The sequence below is a fragment of the Venturia canescens genome, chromosome 2 (assembly GCF_019457755.1).
Source record: "Venturia canescens isolate UGA chromosome 2, ASM1945775v1, whole genome shotgun sequence".
In the NCBI taxonomy this organism is placed as follows: domain Eukaryota; kingdom Metazoa; phylum Arthropoda; class Insecta; order Hymenoptera; family Ichneumonidae; genus Venturia; species Venturia canescens.
Genome location: NC_057422.1, coordinates 22843385 through 22866772, shown reverse-complemented (window position 1 = coordinate 22866772; position 23388 = coordinate 22843385). Strand labels below are relative to the sequence as shown.

Sequence of the window (23388 nt, the reverse complement as noted above, 5' to 3'; positions counted from 1 at the left end):
TATTTTCAAAATTCCGATACTTAAATTGAGTAAAAAAGGGTAAAAGAACAATTTGAGAAATATGAAATTTATTGTAAATTACGCTGCCACCAAACTATACTAGAGTGTAAGATTTAGATTTTTAGTTAAAAACAATTTTAAGTGATTAATTGAGAAGCAATTAGTCTCGGAAAATTTGGACTGAAAATATGAGATTATTATCGAGAAATATAAGAGTTTATTAAATGAAATTTAATAAATCAACTAAACGCGGGACGTGACAAAAAGAACTATCGAAATTTGATTCTCACTCAGAGTAATGTCGCCACTCGCAGGCCAGCTTGTGACCTTTCCCGAAACCGTTTTTACCACGACCTGATAAGTTTTTCCAGGTTCGAGATCCCTGAACTCCCATTGACTCGCGTCGTCTCGATTTCTGGTAACAGGAGCCAATCTGCGATTTCCACCTAAGGACACCTGATATTTGTCGAATTCGGATGTTCCGTTTGGTGAATTCCAAAATACTACGAATGAGTTTGATGTCACTGATGCCTTGTCGAATGTCACATTTAGTGGTCGAAGAGGAACTGTTCTGTATTGAGCTGTCGTTGGTGCCGAAGTTTCATCTTCGGAAACAGTTTGTACCGAAATGTTGTAAGCTCTACCTGTTGGTCAGAAAATAATCGTTATCAAAACTCTACAAACGAACGGTTGAAGCTTCACGATCGTCCGAATCATTGTTTGCAGCGATGACCCTCGGGATGAAATAATCGTGCACGTAATCATTTGATTTTTTTCATTGAAATTTTGTATACGTAACTTCTTAAAAAATTATTACAAATTTTCGAAAATAAAAAAATCAGTCTATATTCTAGCTTTGTATATGGCTGAATAAAATGATGCATGGAACAAAAATGTTGATAGACGACCACATAACTTGCCGAACGTTATATGTATCCGAAATGCAAAAGTCGAAAGTATCTTCATTCTGTGTGAAAATTGTGAACAATCGTGTCTATACTAGAAAGAAAACACGCTTGTTTAATTACCAAACGACGGTTAAACGATTATCATCCTTTAATTATCAGTTGTTTTTCTCCTATAGCTTCTACTAATATTAGAGAAACAATGTACAATGACTATATTAACTTAGTAGGACCTGTCACATTTACGGAGGAACATCAGCTTGAGAAAAGTGGTAATAGCTTAATGGAATTTTGAGAATACATTTTTGGATATATTTTTTATAGCCTCTCCAATTTATAATATATTTCATTGAACCATTTTTTAGTAAATCATTTTCAAACTTCAAATATTTAACACTTACGCACAGAAAATATCTTCACAGACCCCATCTTTTCATACTCAAAAACAAATAAAAAATGGTGATAGTTTAAAAAAAAGTACTATTCCACAGTTTGAACTCTAAAGAACACGTGTGCAAAATTTGAGGTCGTTTAATTCTGCCATTTTTTATATATCACATAAAGTCAATCCAAAAATGACATATTTTTGGGGGTTAATCCCATATAAATAAAGCAAACAGGGTTTACATAACCTAGATAATTTAGATAAAAACAATGAAATTCGTATTTACATAACCTAACTTTACGTGAAACTGATGTTCCTCCTTAACACAGGAATCATCAGTCACATATCAATTGGTGAAGAAATTGAACATCTAATTTTTGCGGCGCTACCAAATCGTTTACATTTCGTCGTCAATTGTCCTGGAACTTCGGGTATTTATAGACTCTGACACTCATTAACTTTGGAAATTAGTCGATAACCCTATAGACTAATTTTCATGTATCTTCAATCCTCACGATCTTACGAACGCCGTTCCTTTAGTTTTGATCAATTTCTATGTGTATTCAATGTGTATTGGCATTGATGGTTAAGCTTGGTGGTAATTCACCTGGAAAATGATTGGCTCATCTTTCATTTCACTCAAATTTTGAAGACTGTCGCAATGGTCCAAGCCCACCGGTTCCCAAAGTGTCAGAACTTATTACGGACCAACAATGATTTTGTTGATCCCAAAGAAATAAAGGTAATTAAAAATGTTCCTCATTCTCGTCATTTTTAATCATTAACTTTTTATAATAAATTATCCTAAATCAAATATAATCCGCAAGACCGATAAACTTAATTAAAATTCTACAGTCAATTGACTTCTTAGGCAATATTCAAGTTTCAATCCGATTTTTTGACATCGATAGATTACAGTGGAAACGATGCTCAATTTCCTAATAACTCTTTTCACTTCAAATCGAATCAGAGTGATTTTCCACAATCTGAGCTTGGGTAAATCTGCTCGGAAAAACAATCAATTGGACAATACGACTTTACAGAGTCTCAAGCGCCCCATGGAAATATCCAAAGCCTTTGTGGACCTCATAATAAAAATTCTCATCACCTATCCAGATCTTGTGAAATATCAACTAGTTTGTACGGAGCCATTCCTTGAGCCACGGGCTTTAAATGAGTGGATGGTGCCAATGAGATTCTTGGGTCACTTGTTATAATCAGAAAATCCGGAATATTGTCTAAAATCTTGTTTATCAGAACTTTCAAATTCACAATTACTCAACTTTGGATGGAATACAAATTAGTCGATTATTATATTTAAAAAAAAAGCAATTATTCAAAACATTTACATTGGTGAAATGCAACTATATGAATTATTTATTGATCTCTTTCATAAAAAAGACTGAACGATCACTGTTTCAATTTTTTAATATATCCCATAAAATTTCGGATTGAGGGTGCACAAGAAGTCATCAAATAAACCTAAAATAGAGCATGAATGCTGTAAAAAAAATTAGAGACAAGTACATTTATGCTTTTTGGGCAGTCACCTGTAGAATCATAGAAATCAGTGGTTGTAAAACTTTTAATTCAAGAAACAAAACGTTGTCAAATGAATGCAGAAATTGCCAAGCACATCGGATTACGAAAATAATCGGATTACAAAAGAAAAAAAAATTAGATGAATTAAAATTAGAATCACAGAAAATACAAAAACAAAAAAAATTACGAAAACACATTGCGACCAAAAAAGTTAAGATCACAAAAATTTCAAAAATTACAAATAAAAACAATGTATAAGCGAAAAATTGAAACAAAAAAAAATTTGCCGTTTTACTAAGCGAATTTTTTTTCTACCTCATATTATCTAATTTACCAGTATCTCACGACTTTGAAAGTTGAATAAAATACCATGTACAATGATGACATTTTTTGTTTCATTTTTTCGGTTAACACGTAAATTTTTTTGTTTGTAATTTTTTTTGAAATTTTTGTTATCTTAATTTTTTGGTTGCAATTTATTTTCGTAGAGAATCCGATGTGCTTGGCAACTTCTGCATTTATTTGAAAACGTTTTGTTTCTTGAATTGAAAGTCTTACAACCATTAATTTCCATGATTTAACAGAACTGCTCAAACTTTTCGACGAAAGTGTGCGCGCTTCGGTTAGCGATTTTGATACTGTTTTTTTTTTCCTTGAGAGTGCATCAGAAAAAGAGATGATCCTGAAAATTTGAAGCTGATCCGATCAAACCCGGCCGCTGGAGAATTTTATGAAATTTCAAAAATTTTTTAATCATTTTCAAAAGTTTGTATTTCAGCTATTATATCACTCAGAGATTCCGTTCAAACGGCATTCTTTTTTGTGATTGCTTTACTTAAAAAAAATGTATATTAGTGATAAACTCAAATCCTACTCAGCTGAAAGCCGTCAACTAAATTTGTCCTGTTTTTAAAATTCTCCCAAACTTACCAGATGCCGAAGTAGAGGGTTAAATAACAGCTGATATTTTTTGTGAGAGTGTATTCTGTTGATATCTGCCCTAATTTCTCTCGATTGCCTCGATTTCGTTACTATAGAGCCATCCAAAGATGATCGACTTTTCAAAAATCGCTATATTTAGAAAGCTGCCATTTTTTTTCTCCAAACTCCGATTTGCTTCAAATTTGCAAAAAAATTGCTTTGTTATGTCGCAAAGAAGCCCTGATAATGTCAACGTGGGAATCGAGCTTGGATCCGAGTTATGAATTTTCGAACATCCCAAAAATTGCACTGCAAAAAATACTTCTTCAGAATAATATCCCGTATATCAAATGAATTATTTATTATTTATAGTCAGAAATCGATACCTAACTTGACAATTTCATGGTGTCGTTTTTACTACTTATTTAAGGATGGTGTAAGCACTAGGCTCCATTTCAAATGGCATTCTAATTTTTTTGTATGTTATAGTTCAAGCTTAACACTTAATCTCTGTGAAATTTCAAAATCTCTTAACGACTGTTTAATCGAAATATTTTTAGTCAAAAGAATACAATTTTACGTGTCATATATAGCCACAATGACTTCGCAGCCTGTATAACTCAAAATTTGATGTATTTTTATATCAGATGTTAATCATAAAAAACGTCTATTATATGCATTGAACCCTGAGGATTTTAAAGGTTCATTAAAAAAAGGGGGTCAATGGATATCTGAATTAAAAATATAAAGTTAAAAACGACAAATGCTCACGGAACCTCAGGATTTCGTAACCCCGTGAAGTTGTGGTAACGTCACACAACCTATAAATGTAAACATTTGTACAATGCTCTTTGGAACTTTCTTGTCGTTATGGTAAGCTTTAACCTCAGCTGTCAACTGACTACGTCTGATGTTATCAGACGTAAACTTTTCACACTGCACTACCGAGTCGTATTAATAACTCTGCATAAAATCCTTTTCGTAATGAAATGAACTTAAATATGATTTACCATTAAAAAATCATTACAAGATTTCTTAATAATATTGTGCCGTACATGATTTCCCGTGGGAATTTCTTTGAAAAAATATGGTCAAAGACTGTCCATTGACTAGTCCCTATAAATTTGAAGCAAATCGAAATTCGGAGAAAAAAATGGCAGCTCTCTAAACATAGCGATTTTGGAAAAGTCGATCACCTTTGGATGGCTCTGTAGTAACAAAATCAAGTCAATCAAGAGAAATTAGGGCAGATATCAACAGAATACACTCTCACAAAAAATATCAGCTGTTATTTAACCCTCTACTTCAACATCTGGTAAGTTTGGGAGAATTTTAAAAACAGGACAAATTTTGTTGATGCAGTGGTTTAGTTGATAGCTTCCAGCTGACAATGAGTAGGATTTGAGTTTATCACTAATATATATTTTTTTTTCTTAAACGTGAGGCGGTCACAAAAAAGAATGTCGTTTGAACAGAATCTCTAAGTGATATAATAGCTGAAATACAAACTTTTGAAAATTATTAAAAAATTGACTGTTTAAAAATTTTTTAAAATCCTCCAGCGGCCGGGTTCGATCGAATTCGGCTCAAATTGTCAGGATCATCTCTTTTTCTAATGTACTTTCAAGGAAAAAATCAGTATCGAAATCGCTAACTTGAGCGTACACACTTTCGTCGAAAAATAATGAATCTGCCCATACATATTGGTTCTTCATCTGCAATAAGCTAAGAATAAATTATTTTATTCCATCACGCAGCCAAGTCATGGCCAAGCCTCCTTAATTCTGATATCATTTTTGCAAAACAATTGACCGAAGACGTATGCTAAATTTCAATTCAGCCTATCAACTGGTTATCAAGATACTCCAGTTGCAAAATTAAAGAGCCTACTTTTAGGAGAACCTCTAAAAAGTTTTTAATGATATTGCTTTGTGAAAAAAAAATTTTACATAAATCTCGATTAAAATGTTTCCTCAAATTCAACTAAATGATATATTCGACTTACGAAAAGATTACAAGACAATTTACCTGGTACGAGGCCCTTAAAAGCTGCTTGCGCTGGTCCAGGTGGTTCCCCTTCCTTCTCAACGTAAAACACAGATTCTATAGCATCCGGAGGATCTATGCTAACTTTGTAATGAGTATAAATGCCGGCTGGATAAGGGGGTTGCCAAAGCACCAAGAGCGTCGTCTCGTTACGAAACCAAACGATAAATTTTCCCGGGGTATTCGGTTCTATAAATAGAAGAAGCCACAATAGCCTTTGAAAAATCGATAAAACTCTTATTTGAACGAATGACCTTGAATTCTCGGTTTGTATGAAGGAAAATAAATAATGCTGAACTCTGAAAAATGGAATCCTCATCGGATTACATTCGATGATATTGAGACTTAGCAATGGCGTTATTAATTTTCATTCATCAAAAGAAGTTAACAGTTGAAGCCAGCACAAAGCCAAAAAAGGTATTCGTTATCTTAGGTCTAATATAAATGTCATAGGAATACGAAGTGGTCATAATTACTTGTTGTGAAATTCCTGCTGGTATAAGCAACGCTTTCTTTGGCATCGAGAACTGTGAAAAGTTGTAGAGAATACGTTGCTCCTGGGGTGAGATCTCGGAGAGTATAAGGTACAGTATCGACCGGAATAGCGCTCGTTCTCGGACTTCCGGCATCGCTGAAACTCTGAACTCTCAAACGGAAACCCGTGTAGTTTCCCTGAGCTGGTGGTGCCCACGAAACTATTGCACTTTTCCCGTTGCGTACGGTTACGGTAAGATTGGAGGGTGGATCCGGAGCTGTCACGAATATTTAGTGTCGTCAAAATTTACTATTCAATTAATTTCAATTCGTTATGAATTCGACATCGATTACGAAGTAGAGACTACGGTCAGAAGCGAAATTCCCTGAACGAAAAAGCGATCCAAACGAAACGATATTTCAGAAAATTAAAAAATATAAATATTCCAAATTTCTAATTCTACATTCGAACTTGTGACAAGAAGATAATTTTATTCAATAACCTTTTTAACTAGATTCATTCCGCTTGGAAAATAAAAAATTAACAAAATAATATCACGTGTATTTTTTCGCTTTCACTCGGTGATAAGAAATTTCCGTTAATTGCAGTGCCATCAACTTTCATTACTGCAATGGAATCCATGACGAATCGCAAAAGTAGTTTGAAATATGCGACCGTTTATTTAATAATTACTTCAAAATATGATTTGCAATTGTGACCGATTGGCCATTTTGCTGCGCTTTTGTCCTGCCAATTATGATCCGCGATACTTTCACATGAACTAATTGCATGAAAATACCGTAAATAAGAGTTTACTCCGCGATTCTGATGATGAAAATCTCGCTGACTTGAAACGGTTCATATTCGGCAGTTTTACCATTCGCCGTCTAATATTTCATGCGCTGTTCCAATAAATTATCCTGTCAATCGGGTTTGAGTTACATAAAACCAGAATGCCCGATACGTAATTGTTTTTTGTATACGGATAAATTCTCAATAGTTTTTACATCGACGTTGCGAGTATATTTTATGGATACGCGCATGGTTACGTCCATATCCTTGGATATCTCGTTTCGTTGTACCTGTCGTGATCGAGGCGGTCCATGTTAGCCAGTCCTGAAGCGTGTCGTTGCTATAGTAGAGCCAGAACTCGTACTTCGTCCCGGCTAGTCCGTCGCGAAAGTTTATAACATCTTCGTCGATATCAGTCGCCGCAATCGTTGTGTTGGGACGTGGAAAACCCACGCCAGGACTGTAGACCAGGCGGTAACGGGAACCTCCTTGGTTCAAATTCCCTGGGATCTCAATTGCCAGGTCAGCCGAATACGTGACCTGAAAGAATTAAAAAAAAAATTCATTTAATATTATTAGGAAATCCCGCAAAAATAATTAGCTGGGAAACCTATTGAAAAATTTGAATAATTTAATAAAAAACGGAATGGGAAGAGAAAATCACTTTTTCACTATGAGTTGACAGGCGGTCGAAAATGGAATGTTGATCGAAACGAATTTCGTACGACTCGACCAAAATATTTTAGAAATGAGATAAATTAATTTGTAATGCTGAATAAATTCATTGAAAAGTAAAAATTGTGTATCAAGGTGATATAAACTAATTTGCTTATTAATTAACGTTCGGCGCGAGTTTCATATTTGAGATTCACACAACAACTTATCGAAGCAACTAAAAGGTTTCCGCAAGCAAGTGAATAATAATTACGACTGGTCCGAGAAATTTTACAATTTACTTCATCAATTGAATACAAGGAAGTTTGTAATATTGTTGAATAAACTCAAACATATTTGAAAATTCGGCAATAAAATCTGCTCCATTTCCATCGCAAACGAGTCGATACAAAGTGAAAATAATGCAATGAACAAAGTTTTTCTCAACGTCGCATCTGGCTGCTCATAAATGTTTATTAATATATTTTTTTTTAATTTTGTTCATGACGCAAGTATGACGAACATAAAAAGGAGTGATATTCAATTTTCTGCGAGTTTACCTGCTCATGAATACCTACAAAATTTCAGTATTTTGTAACTGAATTTTCGAAATAAAAATTACTTGTTTCATATTTATAGGCCTCTCACGAAATGAACCCAATCCCGATGAGAATTGACCTTGTCTGCTCGAGCTCGAATGTTGACCTTTTAATTGCGTCGAAATAATTCAAACGACGAACGATTCTCCCACGAAACTGATTCATCTGGACGAATAAATGTTTTATACCCGCATGTTTAATAAGTCGGCCATTATACACTCAGGCCAATTCACTATCGTTGAACAATCTCCTTTCCTTTCACATTACATTTTACTTGCGTTATACACATTTGTTCATGTATATATATACGAATGAATAAGGTATGCACGATGAAATCAGAGCAAGGACGCGATCTATGCATGCGAATATTTAATTTCGCGCTGATAATTCATAACGGCTCACAACTCGCGTTACGTTATTCTACTTATTAATAAATAATCGTCTTTCAATTCTAGTACTTCGCTTCGGTAAAGCCGTATAACCTTGAAGGTCATTCAAAAAATCTCCAACGTTTGGTTCACGGTTGAGATATATACCGTTATCTCTCTCTCTCTCTTTCTCTCTTTGGGGTGTCTCTGGGATTCTTTACGTTCACCGCGGCCACGTGCTTATTCATAAATATATAGGGGAATAAAAGAAAGTGGCATTCACGAGAAATTTCGTCGGTGAGCACAGGGTCACTGACTGTTTTTTATGTCCCAACAATGATTCCACCTTCTTGTTTCCCCAATTTTGGAATAAAAAATTTCAGGGCAAAACGGTCACCCTTTCAAATACGGTAAAAATCTATAATTGTCAATTCTTGTTAAACAGACTTTGTAATTTACTGTTACCGCATAGGACATCGAAAGCTGCAATGAAAAAAAAGAAACGAGTCATAGGGACTCTCCTTCGAAAAAAAAAATAAGCCAAAATCCTTCAATAAATTTTATTCAATTTTTTTTCATGCGGAAAATGAACTTTCACGCCACTACATCGAAGAATAGATGATCTTTCGAGTATGTCAAAAGATCAACTTTGTCCATCCTTTTTTTCCGAATCTGATGGTCGATTAATTATTATTTTGTGGCAAAGTAGCCACCCTTATCAAGCCTGTCGTATTGCACAAATTTAGTGAGCAAAAAAAGAAAGACCGTCAAAACAGACAAATTTTTGTCTGCGGAACGTGCATAAAATGAGCTAACACCTTGTGTACAGGTGTTGATGAAGATAACCTCAGTGGAAATGCGATTTTTATGAATTTAAAAAAAAATAGACATTCAACAGTAATTCGCACAATGATTCTCACTCTCTGTCTTAAATAACTATAAATTTCTCGAAAATCAAAGGTCCTGCGCCCCAGAAATCAGAATTTCGTGGGTGGTCATTAGGATGTGTCATTTCGTGGCGATATTTTTTTTTAACGGCGGAGTCTCAAAAATTTTCAATTTGCACCCAAAAATGAAACTGTGCAAAAGGAGGGGCCGGTCGAAGAATATTTAGAGGTCGCACTTAGCTATTGAAGTTTTCCATTTAAATAACATGGAAATTTTTTTTTTTTTTACTTTTTCTATTACCCTATTGCGATTTGCCATGCTGCAATAATTTCCAAACGGCTTTTCAGAGCAGAGTAGATGCTCTACAATAAAATCCATTGAACCGATCCGTGAATTGGATAATTTTGCAGATTCCAAAATCAATTTTGCATGAAAATTTTCATTCAAATGGCTCTACCACGTGAACTATTGATTGTACAGAAAACATTCAAATGCCAACTTTGTAGAAAAATTGGTATTCTAAAAAACCAGTCCTGTGAAAGAAACTCGTAGCGTCACTCCTTTCAGAAATATGGGCGATTACAATTGATTTTGTAATTTTTTTTTTTAATTTAACAAGTGTTACGTTTTATAAAGCAGTGTATAAGATTTGATCGTTATCTAATCACTCGATAAATTTAAGTGGATCAAAAAATTTCCCGGTAAAAAATTCATTTTAAGGAATTGAATAGTGAATAAAAAACAACGTTCCATTAAACATTACTCTACATCTTTAAACGAACAAGAAAAAACTCACCCACTTATACGAAGAGTTTTCCTTTATATTTGTTGCATGGCGTTTCTGATAACTATTTTTCTACAGAGTTGACATTTGAGTTTTTCCTGTATAATCAAAAATCCACGTGATAGAGCCATTTCATGTAAAATTGATTTTAACCGATGAAATCTTCAAAATTATTCAATTTACGGACTTGGTTTCATGGACTTTTTTGTAGAGCGTCTACTCTGCTATGAAAATCCGTTTCGAAATTAACTGCATCATGACAAATGGCAATGTGGTAATAGAAATAGTGAAAAAAAAAATTCTTCCATGTTATTTAAATGGAAAACTTCAATGGCAAAGCGCGACCTCTAAATATTTTTCGACAAGCCCCTCCTTTTGCACAGTTTCATTTTTGGCTGCAAACTGAAGATTTTTGAGGCACCACCATAAAAAAAAAAAAAAAATATCGCCACGAAATGACACACCCCAGGAGTCACTTTGCCCCAGAATTCGAAAATGCCCCAAAAAAGTAGATCTCTTATGATCTTGGCTACAAAAGTGATCGTTACTACTCGCGGAATCCTCACTGTTACATCGTCCAACGAAGTGCGTTTGCAAGTTGTAAAACATGTGCACAACAATTCGACTCGATCTTATTAATTTTGTAGGGAGTTATGCACTGCGAGACGCGTTTGCTAAGTACAGCGAATTTTCTTCCAAATTGTTCGTATCATCGCTATAAAATATTTAAAAAATTAGGAAATTAGGAAAATGGCACGAGAGAACGCGTCTTTCGGTTTTTTGAAAAATTCTCTAGAGCAAAATCGCGGAAAAAGCTTATGCATATGATATCGTATATTCATTATAATTGATTTCATTGTGTGTGCATTGAAGAGTTTTATAAACGAATTCGAAGAGCGCGGAAATAATCGAAAATCGCGGTGCTGCCTCAATCAGCGTCGATATTAACTGTCGCTGCCATCGCATTGTCCAGAAGTTTCATATTTTTATTATTGGAGCAAAAATATTTTAAATGTTCTGATATGCGCAATATTGACTCGCAAAAATCTCATTACTCGAGTTCAGAACCACACAGCGAGGAGAGACGTATCTTCCTATGCCATAGACGTTTCTATTGAAAGGCCGATGCCCCGGAATATCCAAAATTGAATTCGAGGTCAATTGCAGAATTTCAATTGATTTAAACTGTAGCGGTAAACCGGGTCGTCCCGTTTTGTACTGTGACGATCCGGTTTGTTGAGCACCAATACAGAACGATATCAAATCGTTACTTTATCGCACGAGCAAATTTGAATCTAACGCTTTTCTTATTCGAATTTTATATATTTTAACTCGTGGAATTTCGTCAGGCTCTTTCCAAAATATTATTGGTATTAATTTAAAAAATATTACAGACGAATTACGCTACAATGACAAAAGCGTATTTATTTAATCGAAAATTGATATAAATTATTGAAAATATCATCTTACTGTATAATTTCAAATTTCCTAAATAATAAAGGTACCGAGTTCGTTTTTGTAATAACAAAACTGAAATTGTTTCACCATATTAAAAAAACAATATTCCGATTCCTGAATTGATAACCCGTGTCTGAAAGCTTATCTACGGTCACCTGCTAATTTTGAGACACCAATTATCGAGTCGGGAAAATTGGTTATTCATTTTTATCGTTATAGAATACTGTCGACGATTAGTTTTCAACTGACGACTCTATGATAACGAATTTCTGTTTCAATGCGAAAAGCACTGTTACAATGCGTAAGAATAAAAATTTGGACTGGTGAGTCATTGATGTAGCATTTTATAGTAATAACGTCTCAGTTCTGAAAGCTGAATTTCTCCGTAAAACCAGTTTTACGATTAATTTGTATTATTTTTCATTTTCATTCGATTATGACGGTTCCTTCAACGCCGAGCAGTACTGCGGAATAGGTTTCTCCGAATTTATAATTACATTTTCTAACAATATATATTAATATAGGCATATTGAGAAAATTATGCTCTATATTTATAATCTCTTTAGCAAAAACCTAACCATCGTAGAAATCTTTAGAAATCGGAGATATAAGGTATGCCCAACTTCTAAATTCAAATCTTATCTCATGACGCCCCGTTGCTATCACAGGAATACTCTCACACGATCATAAAGGAGCGACGAGTAGTTAAAAATTTTTAAATGCAATCAAAATATGGAAACAACTCTAATTCTTGTTTTTTTTTTTTCTGGGAATAACAGTAAACATTCTCAGAGCTTTAATGATCGAAATGAACAAAAGTCGATGATGAACGCGTAAAAGAGGAAGTGCGATATAATTATTATTTTGGTAGTTTAAGACAAAATGTTTAATGTATTGTTCACGATTTCTTGCGTCAATGTTCAAAAAAAAAACGAGTAGAGCAGAGTCTACGTGAAAATGTTGAGTAAAACAAAAATTCCTCGGATCTTCATCACATATCAATGAAAATTCTACAATCACGAAATTATAAAATATCCCCTCGAAAAGGTGTGGAAAAAAATTGAATTAAACTGTTTACATTTGAAAATGTAAAACAAAAATCCACCATTTGCCGCTTAAATTTTCATCACATGGAAATGAAAACTCAATATAATCGATAGAGTGAAATCGAGTGAAATTCAATCAAACTATATTAGCGCCAGGAAGTGGACTCGATAAGACTCAACATTATAAATAATTTTGTACGATCAAAAATATATTGAAAATCGAAGGCAAATATAAAGCCACGTATCGGTTTGAAATGCCAAATTTATTCGTGCAGAAAATTCAATATGGTATATCAAGTTATATTTTGTTCAATACCTATTCAGAGTTTATTGGATTAAAATGGGGAAATTGCAAAGCTCTCTGCGTAAGAAACCCAGTGCCGGAGGGTGGATTGAATAGCCCGAATGCTGAATCTTGGGTGTCCAACATCCGGGTCTCGGCGCCGTTTCACCCCACAGCTTTTGCCCTCGCGGAGAGGGTGCATATTGATCCTTCTCGGCTACGCTCGCTCTCCTTCTTTACCACACTTTTTCTTTCTCACTCTAATTCTCTAAGGACGCGATTCGACTTCCTCCCAGCAACTATTTTCATCCCGAAACCTTATCATCCTTGGGGGCCGTTCGGTGGATGCTTTCCCAGGCAACAAATCGAACGGGGATCCTTGTGGTCTGACGTGAATTCCAGCAAAGACGAGTTACCAAAGATATTTTCAACGTACAAATTTTCAATATCATTTCAAAGTAAATCCGTGAAGATTTAATAAAATTCTGGTATTCGTGGAATGACCAATACAAAAAATAAACTTTTATACTCGATGGACGTTCAGATGTTTCATTGATATCGAAAAAAGATCAAACAAAAAAATAAGAAACTAATGAATAACTATAAAAATGGGGGAAAAAAAAAACCATTTTGTTCCATCGTCCAACCAAATCAGAGATACAATAATCCATTCGCCGATAACGATGGACATTCGAAACATCAAAAAAAACATCAACGTTATCCCATACACTATGAGATGCATTTAAATATTGAATAATCACTCAAGGATGATATACCTTGAGTGATTACTTATACCTATTCGAGGTCGAACACATTTTAGCATAAATAATGTGAAAAACGTTGATCATTGTTACGTGATTCTATACTGGTTTTATCTTAAGAATTCTTGAATATGCCTTTACCATTTAACCTTCTCGCGTCAAAAACATTCTCGATCGATGTAGAAAAAATTGATTATCCCTAACGAGGATAGAAACTCACCGGTAACGATTCTCGCAGGCCCAGAAATGCTCACATACTTTTCTTGAAAATACAGACACATATTGATTTTACTCGGCAAACGAAGCCTGTGCGTATACGTAAATTTATGTTAAATCGATGAAGCGACGCGAATGGCAAGAATGAAAGAGCGAAATAAGCGAGTATGATGGGTCAGTGTAATATATTTTTTCTCTTCACTCACAGCGTGGCCGAGTTCGTCAGACCACGTACGTCCCCTTTCCACCAGCTGCGTTCCACTTACTGTAACTATCAGTCGGCTTCGAATGCGCGCAATGCTTTAATGCCACCTCGTGCGGTGACCGTTACAAAGAAAAATCTACCAGAAAGTGTATACGTATATAGAACCATATAATCGACATGTGTAGAAGAAATTTCACACTCAATCGATTTTCCTGTAGTTACACGTGACTCTCGGAGTTTCCATTTAGCACCTTTTTCACTCTTTCCACCGAGCTCTGAAGCCCTAAATTTCTTCACCTTCATTTTTAACGCTATGTCGCAAATACAGCCTTTTAGGAAAAGTATTTACGGCTTCACATTTCGACGGCCGTTGAACAACCGTCAGTATTTTTCCGACCGGATCAGAGATATATAGAAATAAATAATTATTCTTAAGTCAAAGATTTATCATTCATTTTGCGGGAATATCGAATGAGCCGGTAGTTCTAAATTGCGTTGAGCATGAATGGAGAATTTCGCGTGAGACTTAAAATCGAATGAAATTTCCCTTTGTTGCGAACGAGCTTTCCAGACGAAACTGAACAATGATTGAGCTTCGCTCTCGATCAATGCTGAAGATGAGGATAATGACGATGGTGCGTAGTTTCACTCTCTCATTGCCAGAGACCGGAAATGTCCGTAGAGTAACGGCGTCAATTCGCAGTTGCAATGCCTCCGTAACTCACACACGTACGTGCATAAACTTGTATATGTTGACGCATGCACACACAGTTTGATTTCCACTGGGCGTGAAGAGCAACAGGAAGTTGCCGAGTGTCCAGGGGAATGCTGAGCAGCTCGGTCCACTCGCGGTCAATGACGAGAGAGAATGCGAAAACCGCGACTCCGCTTTTCTTTCTGGGCGCATCTCACTCTTTATTCATTTCACCTGTGCCATTTTTCCCTAACCACATTTTCTCAGCCAGCACACTTAATTTTCATCGTTTATTCAAAAATAATTTTGTGCGTTTTAATGCAGATAGTGAGGAAGAGAGACGGAATCTCTTCGATTCTATATCCTGAAACGAAAACGAACGAAGGAGATCTTTTCTTGGACCATTCCGTGGGTCACTGTTCGTCGAATGATGAGCAGAGTCAAGGGAAAAGAGAACTCGTCGTTCAAAGTAATGTATGTTTGAGGAAAGTGTCGTGTGACGTGCAACTTCGCCCAAGCACCGACCTCCATTGTATATATTGTGGTGAAACGAGACGCGGAACCCCGAGGAAAATTCTTGAGACGCCAGAGAAGACGACGAGGCACTTCGCACAGGTGTACTCTCTCGTCGAAACGCATACATCACTATATATCAAATTCATGTACTCTCACATACCGGTTCAAGAATTTTAACCGCTGCTTGTTTATTATCGTTGGGAATTTCACGATCGCGTGCTTTTATTGACAAATTCAAATTCAGAATTATCGATGAGGCAGCAGACAGGTGATCGGAAGGTCGGAGATAAAAATAATTGACTTTTACTCTCACAGCTTTACAATCATCCGATCAGGTACTGAATGAAAGCGAACGAGAAAAATACAAGGGCGTTCATATTTAAATTTGTTGATGAAAAACTTTAACCAGTGATGAAGCCTAATTGTAAGTTTTTTTTTCAAAAGTTCCTCTGCTACAATGCTCGCTCTTATCGAGGCACTACGGTTGAGAGTTAAAAATAATAGACAAAGCTTTTCAAACTTCTGAAACGTACAATATTTCCTTAGGTCTTCCCTATATACGCCTATATATGAGTTCATGAGACGAATCCTGCATTCTGGTTCATGGACGAGTTACGAATGCACGAACGAAATGGGTGCGGACATACTCTGGACGCGCTCATAGAATGGATAACTTTATATTAGGTATTCAAACAACAAACGTGCGTGGACCTAGACGTGGAGCTCATTTAGCCAAATCGTACCAGAAAGATCGAAATATCACCGAGAAACATTTTTATTTTATAGTATACCACTGAGAGAATAAAAATACCTTTAAGGTGACGCTAACTCAAAAAATATGATCGTATGTACTACATTTTATAAGTCGTTTACCTTGCCAACGTTACATGTCACCAAATAATAGTAATACTTTTACTAAAATAAATAGAATCATTAACGATCAGGTATTGTACTCTCGACTATGCTTATGGTACGCTTGGAAAAGATTTAAGGAAGACCAAGGAGAGGGAGCATTTTAACAAAAAGAAAGAATTTTACCAAACCGAAGAATATTGATTGATTTAAGTGAGACTAGATCCTGTAACTCTTGGAGTTCGAGCCTAGAGCCGCTATCCACTGCCCTACCGACCATTCTATGACTGATGAGATACAACCAAACTCGTGTACAAGTCGTGATCACGCTTTATATAGAAGTTTCGTTTTTCTCGAGTGTCTGGTATCGTAATGGATTGCGTTCCAAACTTAAACTTCCAAAGTCCCAAGATCGTGCCTTTCTCAGATCGACTTTTTTTCGATAGTTGAATTAGTACTTCGGTTTTGCAGAAAAAACATTGCCCCACCGTACTTTTACTCGAGAGAACGATATATAAAAATCCCTTGCGGTATGGTTATCATAACGATAAAAAATAATCATCAATGAAAACACAAGCCTCCGCAAAATTACAAAAACTGTTCCTACTATGAAATATTATGATAATACCTATTCATTTATAAATATTAATTACCATATGGATGATAAAATTCAGTGCAGGTCAATCCAAACATGAATATGATACATTATACCATATTTTTCATATCCGTAGCAACTTACTTATAAAGTTACTTGCATTATCTGATCATTGTGAGGATTTTTACCATGATTGTTAGTCACTTTTAAATAACACATGGTGATGCATCCACACCATAGGGACTACATGTTTTGATGATCACGATAGATATAGTTCAATTAACTATGGAAAAATTGTCCTAACAATATTTTTTGGTACATTTTACCATAGAGGGGACAACTATACGTGTAAGTAGCAGTAACCACTGTTTTTTTTTTTTTTTTTTTTCCAATATATGTTTACAAAAATAGTACGAATTTAACGTTTTTTTTTTTTAATTTCACAAACGAACGAAACTAACGAAAATGAGAGCCGGTTTTTTGCACGCATTTGAATGACTTTTTCGAGAATTTCGATAAACGACCGTTTCACATTTCGTGAAAAACTTCATTGGGACTCGTCTTCATTTATGAGTCGTTGAGAATTCTTGAAAGCGAATCTTGGAGGGTCCTGCGACGCTATCTCCGATCTTGATCCATAGCGATAGTCCTTTAGTCATTAGATAACTTAAGATGCTTCTCTTTCTCCGGGAAGGAGACGAAGATGGTGAGTGAGACTGCTTGTTAAAGCTCGGATCTACGAGAAGAAGTTTATCGCCCGAAATCGAATAACCATTCATTGTGCGGCGAAGCGGAGATACAAACTTCTTTTATTCGCTTCTTCTGTTTTTCTTTTTTTTTTTTTTCATTCGAAAGTTTGGACTTATCCGTGCACATAATACACTGCTGGAAATAGGGGAAAAATACGTTTTGAAAAAGAACGAACAGTGAAAAGTCCGGTATCAAACATCTCGGGTTTCGTCGTCCTAAAACTCTCATGACATAAATATCTTGGACGGTAAGGACTTCTCTCTCGAAAGGACCTGCTTAATTCTTGGGCCGTGGCAAATATTTTTTCGTGAAATATTCATGAGAACATCATACGTATTCGTTACGTGTTTTATTCGGCAAAACGGCGAGATCGTTTATGTATGCATGGATACGTGAATATACATTCACATAAAGGCGGTCTGTTATTCAAGTAAAATTTCTTCGGGAATAAAATTTTTGCTCGCCCTCGGTCATAGCCACAGGTGAGTTTCCAAGTTTTCACGGAGCTGAGTGAAGGTGCACCTATACACGCGCCGCTGTCTGCGTCTTTCTTTTCCTCACTTTCCTTCCTTCTCTCTCTCTCTCTCTTTCCTTCGCTTCATCATATCTCCTGTATAGACGAAGCTCTCAACGTTTCAGTATACACCTGAAAAAACCTGTTGCTCTCACTTCGCATATATAACATACTCATCGAGCTCTCATTTCCGACTTAGCGAACGATAAGATCCGCGTTTATCGAGGAAAAACGAGAGGCTGAAAGAGAGAGAGAGAGGTATAAGAAAATCTAATGCTTCAAAGTTGCACAAGGATTAAAAACAAGCTCTACGAATCGTTAAATTCGTGGTAAGAAGAACCAAGAGTAAACTCACGATTTAGGGTTCTCTCCCACGTTATTAGTACGAAATGTCTTCTATCCTTTTTTGATCGTATAATACAAAAACGAATAATTTGATGATGAGAGCTCTTTCTGATGAACGACAAATCATGCGTCTTAACAATCAAGCGTATCTCGAAGAAAGTTTGAGACAAAGCTGCGAAAGTTCTCTTCGTTTTAATAATAAGTACGTAACACATGTGTGCGGCTTACGTTTGTTCGCAATCGCATTAATCTCACCTTGCATTTACGTACTCATATTTACGCATGGAGAAAAAGAATTAATACAGAAAGCGTTGGGGTTCTCATCGCTCGATGAGAATTGATCAAGCTCTCGCATTAACGAGCAATTCAATTACGAACCAAGCAGAATCCATTTTCCTTTCGCTCGCTCGCACGAATTCTCACCGATGCTTTGTTGTCATATCCCTCCAACACATGTTCCACATAATATATCCCATAGATTATACATTTTTAATGTGCGTGTATGTAGATTTGAGCTATTCCTATACACCTCATAAGACCGGTTCTACGATCAGTTTCGTGGAAACGATGCCTATTGTTCGTACCGATGATCAGGTACAAAACTACGAGCGAGAAACCTCCCTATAACGACTTGGGTCCATGTTTGACATTAGTTCGGCGTTATGTCCAAAATTCCCTCGATTCCAGAGAACAAGTATCATTTCTTCCGTCATAGTCGCAGGTATTTTAACACCGCGATGTCATATCTTTATGCGCTATTCGTGTAACGTGTTCGCAAAAGTATATATAGAAGCAGAAATTTCGTCAGCTAAAAAAGCCTGACAAAACTTTTAGCCACATCGGTTAAGGAAGTTGAGGCATTAGAATGAAAATGATGCGTCATCGCTTTTAAACCGATTGCATCTTATAAAGTGAAGTGTAAAAAAAAATCAGTTAAATTTTCAGACAGTTTAGGAGCGTCATTGCTGAGAAAAATCAATAACAATAGGGTATTACACCTTTTTTTGAAAACTGTTTTAAAATAATCCTGTGATCGTAATAAACCAGTAGAATTTTTATTTCAATTTTATAAGACCGAAAACTGTCTTGAAAACTATTTTTTATTTATGATTTTCAATTTTCGCACGGAAACGCTAGCCGCCATGTTTTTTCGGTTTGTGACGTCACTCCGTTAGTAAACAATACAATTGCGAAAGACCAAGTAATAAGATTTGTAAAAATAATTTTTCCTTTTAATACTTGGCGTCGAGCCGCTACCGCGTCTCTTGATAATGAGTTATAGTGGTATATCATTGGTGTCTCGTGCCTGAATGCAATAATACAAGTGTAAAAATGGTAAAAATGCCATAAAAATTGTGGGTTCATCGCCACCATCAACATATTCATCATTGGTAGATTTGTGCTATCTGCTTTCACAAAACCGTTTTCCATAATGCGATTTTAATCAAATGAATGATAAAAGTCCACAAACGTGCATAATAACTTGTAAAATTTCAAAATAACACAGAGCGCACAATAAGAATCTAGTTTATTTACTATCGGAGTGACGTCACGTTGGAATCCAATATGGCGGATGGCGTTTTCGAGATTTGAAAAACAGTGGAAAAAAGACGATTTTTAAAATTGAATTATAAAATTTACATTGCATTTTTATGAATAAATATTGACGTTTCTCGTTTACTTTTTACGAAACCTATCATAATCATTAATCATGCATTTTTATATATTTTTTTACATGGTGTAAAATACCCTATTTGGGCCAAATAACATGTAACCTTATGAAAGTCAAGACACATTAAGTGATATCTCCGTTAAAAATGACGCTAAAAATACGAAGCTTTTTGGGCAACATGAGCAACGCTTGCCGAATAATGTCAATTTTTTTCAGATTTATTAGGAAATTTACTGAGATTATATTAATAATAATCTGTTTCCCGTGCAGTTTTTTGAAGCTAGGATCGTCACCGCCCGTGTTTTCGACTGAGCTTTCACCAGTTTTTCGTCTTTTTTTCCCAACTTTTATTTAAAGTATATGCAACATTGCCAAACTGTAAACTAGCCTAACTTTTGAAAGGTACAGGTCATAACTTTTGAGTAAAAAAATGACTGTACGGCCTCAACTTCCTTAAAGAGACCTTCAAGCTTCGGAGTGTCCTTATAGTTACTTCAAAAGAATACGAGATGCACCGAGTTCGATGTCTTCTGTGGGTTTAATCGATTTTTTTTCTTTTCACGTACCGTCAACTCGAATTCCATAACTTGAAATCGATAGAGTTCTATTGAATTTTCTTTCCTTCAGCTCTAAATTAACTTGTGTTAAAATATTGTTGGGCATTATAGTTTTTATTCCCTAGCTGTACCCGCGTGACTATGATTTGATTAATTCACAAATTTTAATGCGAATGATTTCATTCGCATGAACACACTATACGTCGTGAGAAACTATCCCATAAAAAATGTTGACGTTTTATTTATATAATCAAATATTCGAACGTTCAAGTTCTATTCGAAATGGAGCTGTTCGTTGCTTCGACTACTCTATACGGCTACTCGAGTTTCCTATGTACATTCATACTGCAGCAGTGCGCCTCGTGATGTGGTTCGAGCCAGTACAGATGAGGACGCAGTAGTTGAACCGCTGAAGTAATAATCCGCTCGCTGTTCGGTTACGCAATCGGCCACCACATTTAATTCCATGTACAGCGGTGCACATTATTACTGAGGATTCTGATATTAGTCGATTTCTCATGAATGCGGTCAGACAAAAACGGTGGAGAAGACCAGCGAATAAGAATGTTGAGCCACGAATAATGCACCATATAATACCGCCACGTAATGCCGAATTCTGGTTGTCATCTTATTCGAAGCTCGCGACATTATCGAAAAAATGTATCAAGTTATATGGCTCGAATGATATATACAATGTAATAATGCAAAAGTAATAACGGCAATATTATTTACCAATAACCAATATAGTTGGCCGATTTATGTCGAAACGATAAAGCGATAGGCAACCGCAAGATCAGATCATGAAAAAAAGGAATCCTTCGGCTTTACGGAACGGTATCTCGCAAGGATCGAGTGGCAGAGCGTATTCCAAGGATGCATTGTCAAAAAAACCCACAATGTACGTCTATACGAAAAAAGTATTTACGTGTGCGGGAATATGATAGAGTATCGAATGTGCACAGAGTATACATGAAACAGGGTGTTGGTATTACGATTTGGAGTCGAGCCAGGTCGAGAGATCGCGGCACATCCAGAGAATCACGTATGACTTTGGAGAGCCCATGATGCAAAAAAGAGCATGCGAGACCATCCTAACGAAACAAACAACTGTAAAACGATCGCAAAATGCATACAAGAAACCGAGACTAAAATGTGATCATCTTCTGCTTCGTACTTCATTTTAATAAGATTTTAGTAATTGACGTGCGAAAGTTTGTCCACATCTGGATTCCTAAATGTAGGAAACTGGAACAATTTGAAAATTGCCAGCTCACTAATAATTAGCGAAATCCATATTCTATAGGAATGCTCAAAGTCATTTTAGGATAAAATAAAGTATATTCCCTGAGAATTTCGAGCGATCTCGGTCTAAGAGAACACCATGTATTTAAAAGGAACGGGCGGAAGTGAAAATATTAGTGCGTGTCACGATATACATTTATATGAATTTGGATGAATCATTTGAACCGTCTCAAAGCCGTCTACTTGAAAAATTGTTGCCCCGGCGACGTTGCAAAAACTACGATAAAGACGCTAGTTCACCATGCAAATTTCCGAGTAGAGTGAAAAACTATTTTTTCCCCAAAACTACAAGTTTGAAGACGAAAAATGCCGCTTCACACGAGTCTCGAAGCTCCTTAGAACGCATGTGAAAAAAATTTCAAGAACTGACTTGTTTAAAATAAAATTCAAAGACTTTTACAACCATAAAATTCCTTTATATTCAGTTTAAACTTTGAGCTTGCGGGCTTTAGTCATCGATTTTGGCTATCCATTTTCTTAAGCATACATATGATGATCTCAACCGTCCGAATGATTTCTTGCATTTATCAAAATTATAAAGATCGCCAAAGCTGCCTTCTTACGGAGATTACCCAGTTGTAGGTCTTATTTGTGTAATATAGAGAAAATAGTTGGAATACAAAAGTAACGGCATGCATTCGAACAATTCGTTTTTACCTCGGAAAAAAGAGTTGGATAGAGTTGTTTTGTCACCACAATTTTGAGATAAACTTAAGAATTAGTTAAATAAGATTGAATAAATTAAGTTCATTTGGCACATATTTAAACCACATTTCCAGTTCTTTATTAATTTTATTAAACATTTTAGTTCCTTGCTAACTTCAACCTTTTGCAAATAAAATAACCGTTTTTTAAATAATTTCTGGAAAAGTCACGACCTAACAAAATCAAGCAAAATAAATTTGTTCGGAAAAATCTCAAGCAGATATCCGCATTTGCCAATTCCGTGCTTACAGGATCACTTTTATATGCGCTTCAATTTCGACTATGTTTCTCGATTTTAAAAAGCCCTGGCTCCGTGTTTTATCCAACTTTTGATATATCATTCTACTTTCAGAAAGTCTATTCGACCTTGATTACCGTGATAATGCACCGTATAGAAAACCGTTTGGGCTTAATTACTTTTGTTTCTATAAAAGCATCACATCCTTTTCAAGGCCAAGTGTTGATATATTGAAACGGACGACAATTAATGCAAAAATGGTCCCATTAGAGACCAATTAACTGAAGTTGAAGTCGTACGATTCGCATTGTATTTGAGTG

The 23388-nt window shown here is 35.7% G+C and overlaps 1 protein-coding gene across 6 annotated transcripts in view; it reads right to left on the bottom strand.

Moving 5' to 3' along the window:
- The window catches only part of Ptp10D (Protein tyrosine phosphatase 10D), a 64944-nt gene that overhangs the window by 14205 nt on the left and 27351 nt on the right, over positions 1 to 23388 (bottom strand). For all 6 annotated transcript variants that reach the window (XM_043411301.1, XM_043411306.1, XM_043411302.1 and 3 more), the window contains 4 exons: positions 7357 to 7606; positions 6276 to 6551; positions 5782 to 5988; positions 291 to 644 (listed from right to left, as the gene is read on the bottom strand). In XM_043411301.1, coding sequence (XP_043267236.1) covers positions 291 to 644; positions 5782 to 5988; positions 6276 to 6551; positions 7357 to 7606 — 1087 coding nt within the window. The remainder of the gene's footprint in view (positions 1 to 290; positions 645 to 5781; positions 5989 to 6275; positions 6552 to 7356; positions 7607 to 23388) is intronic.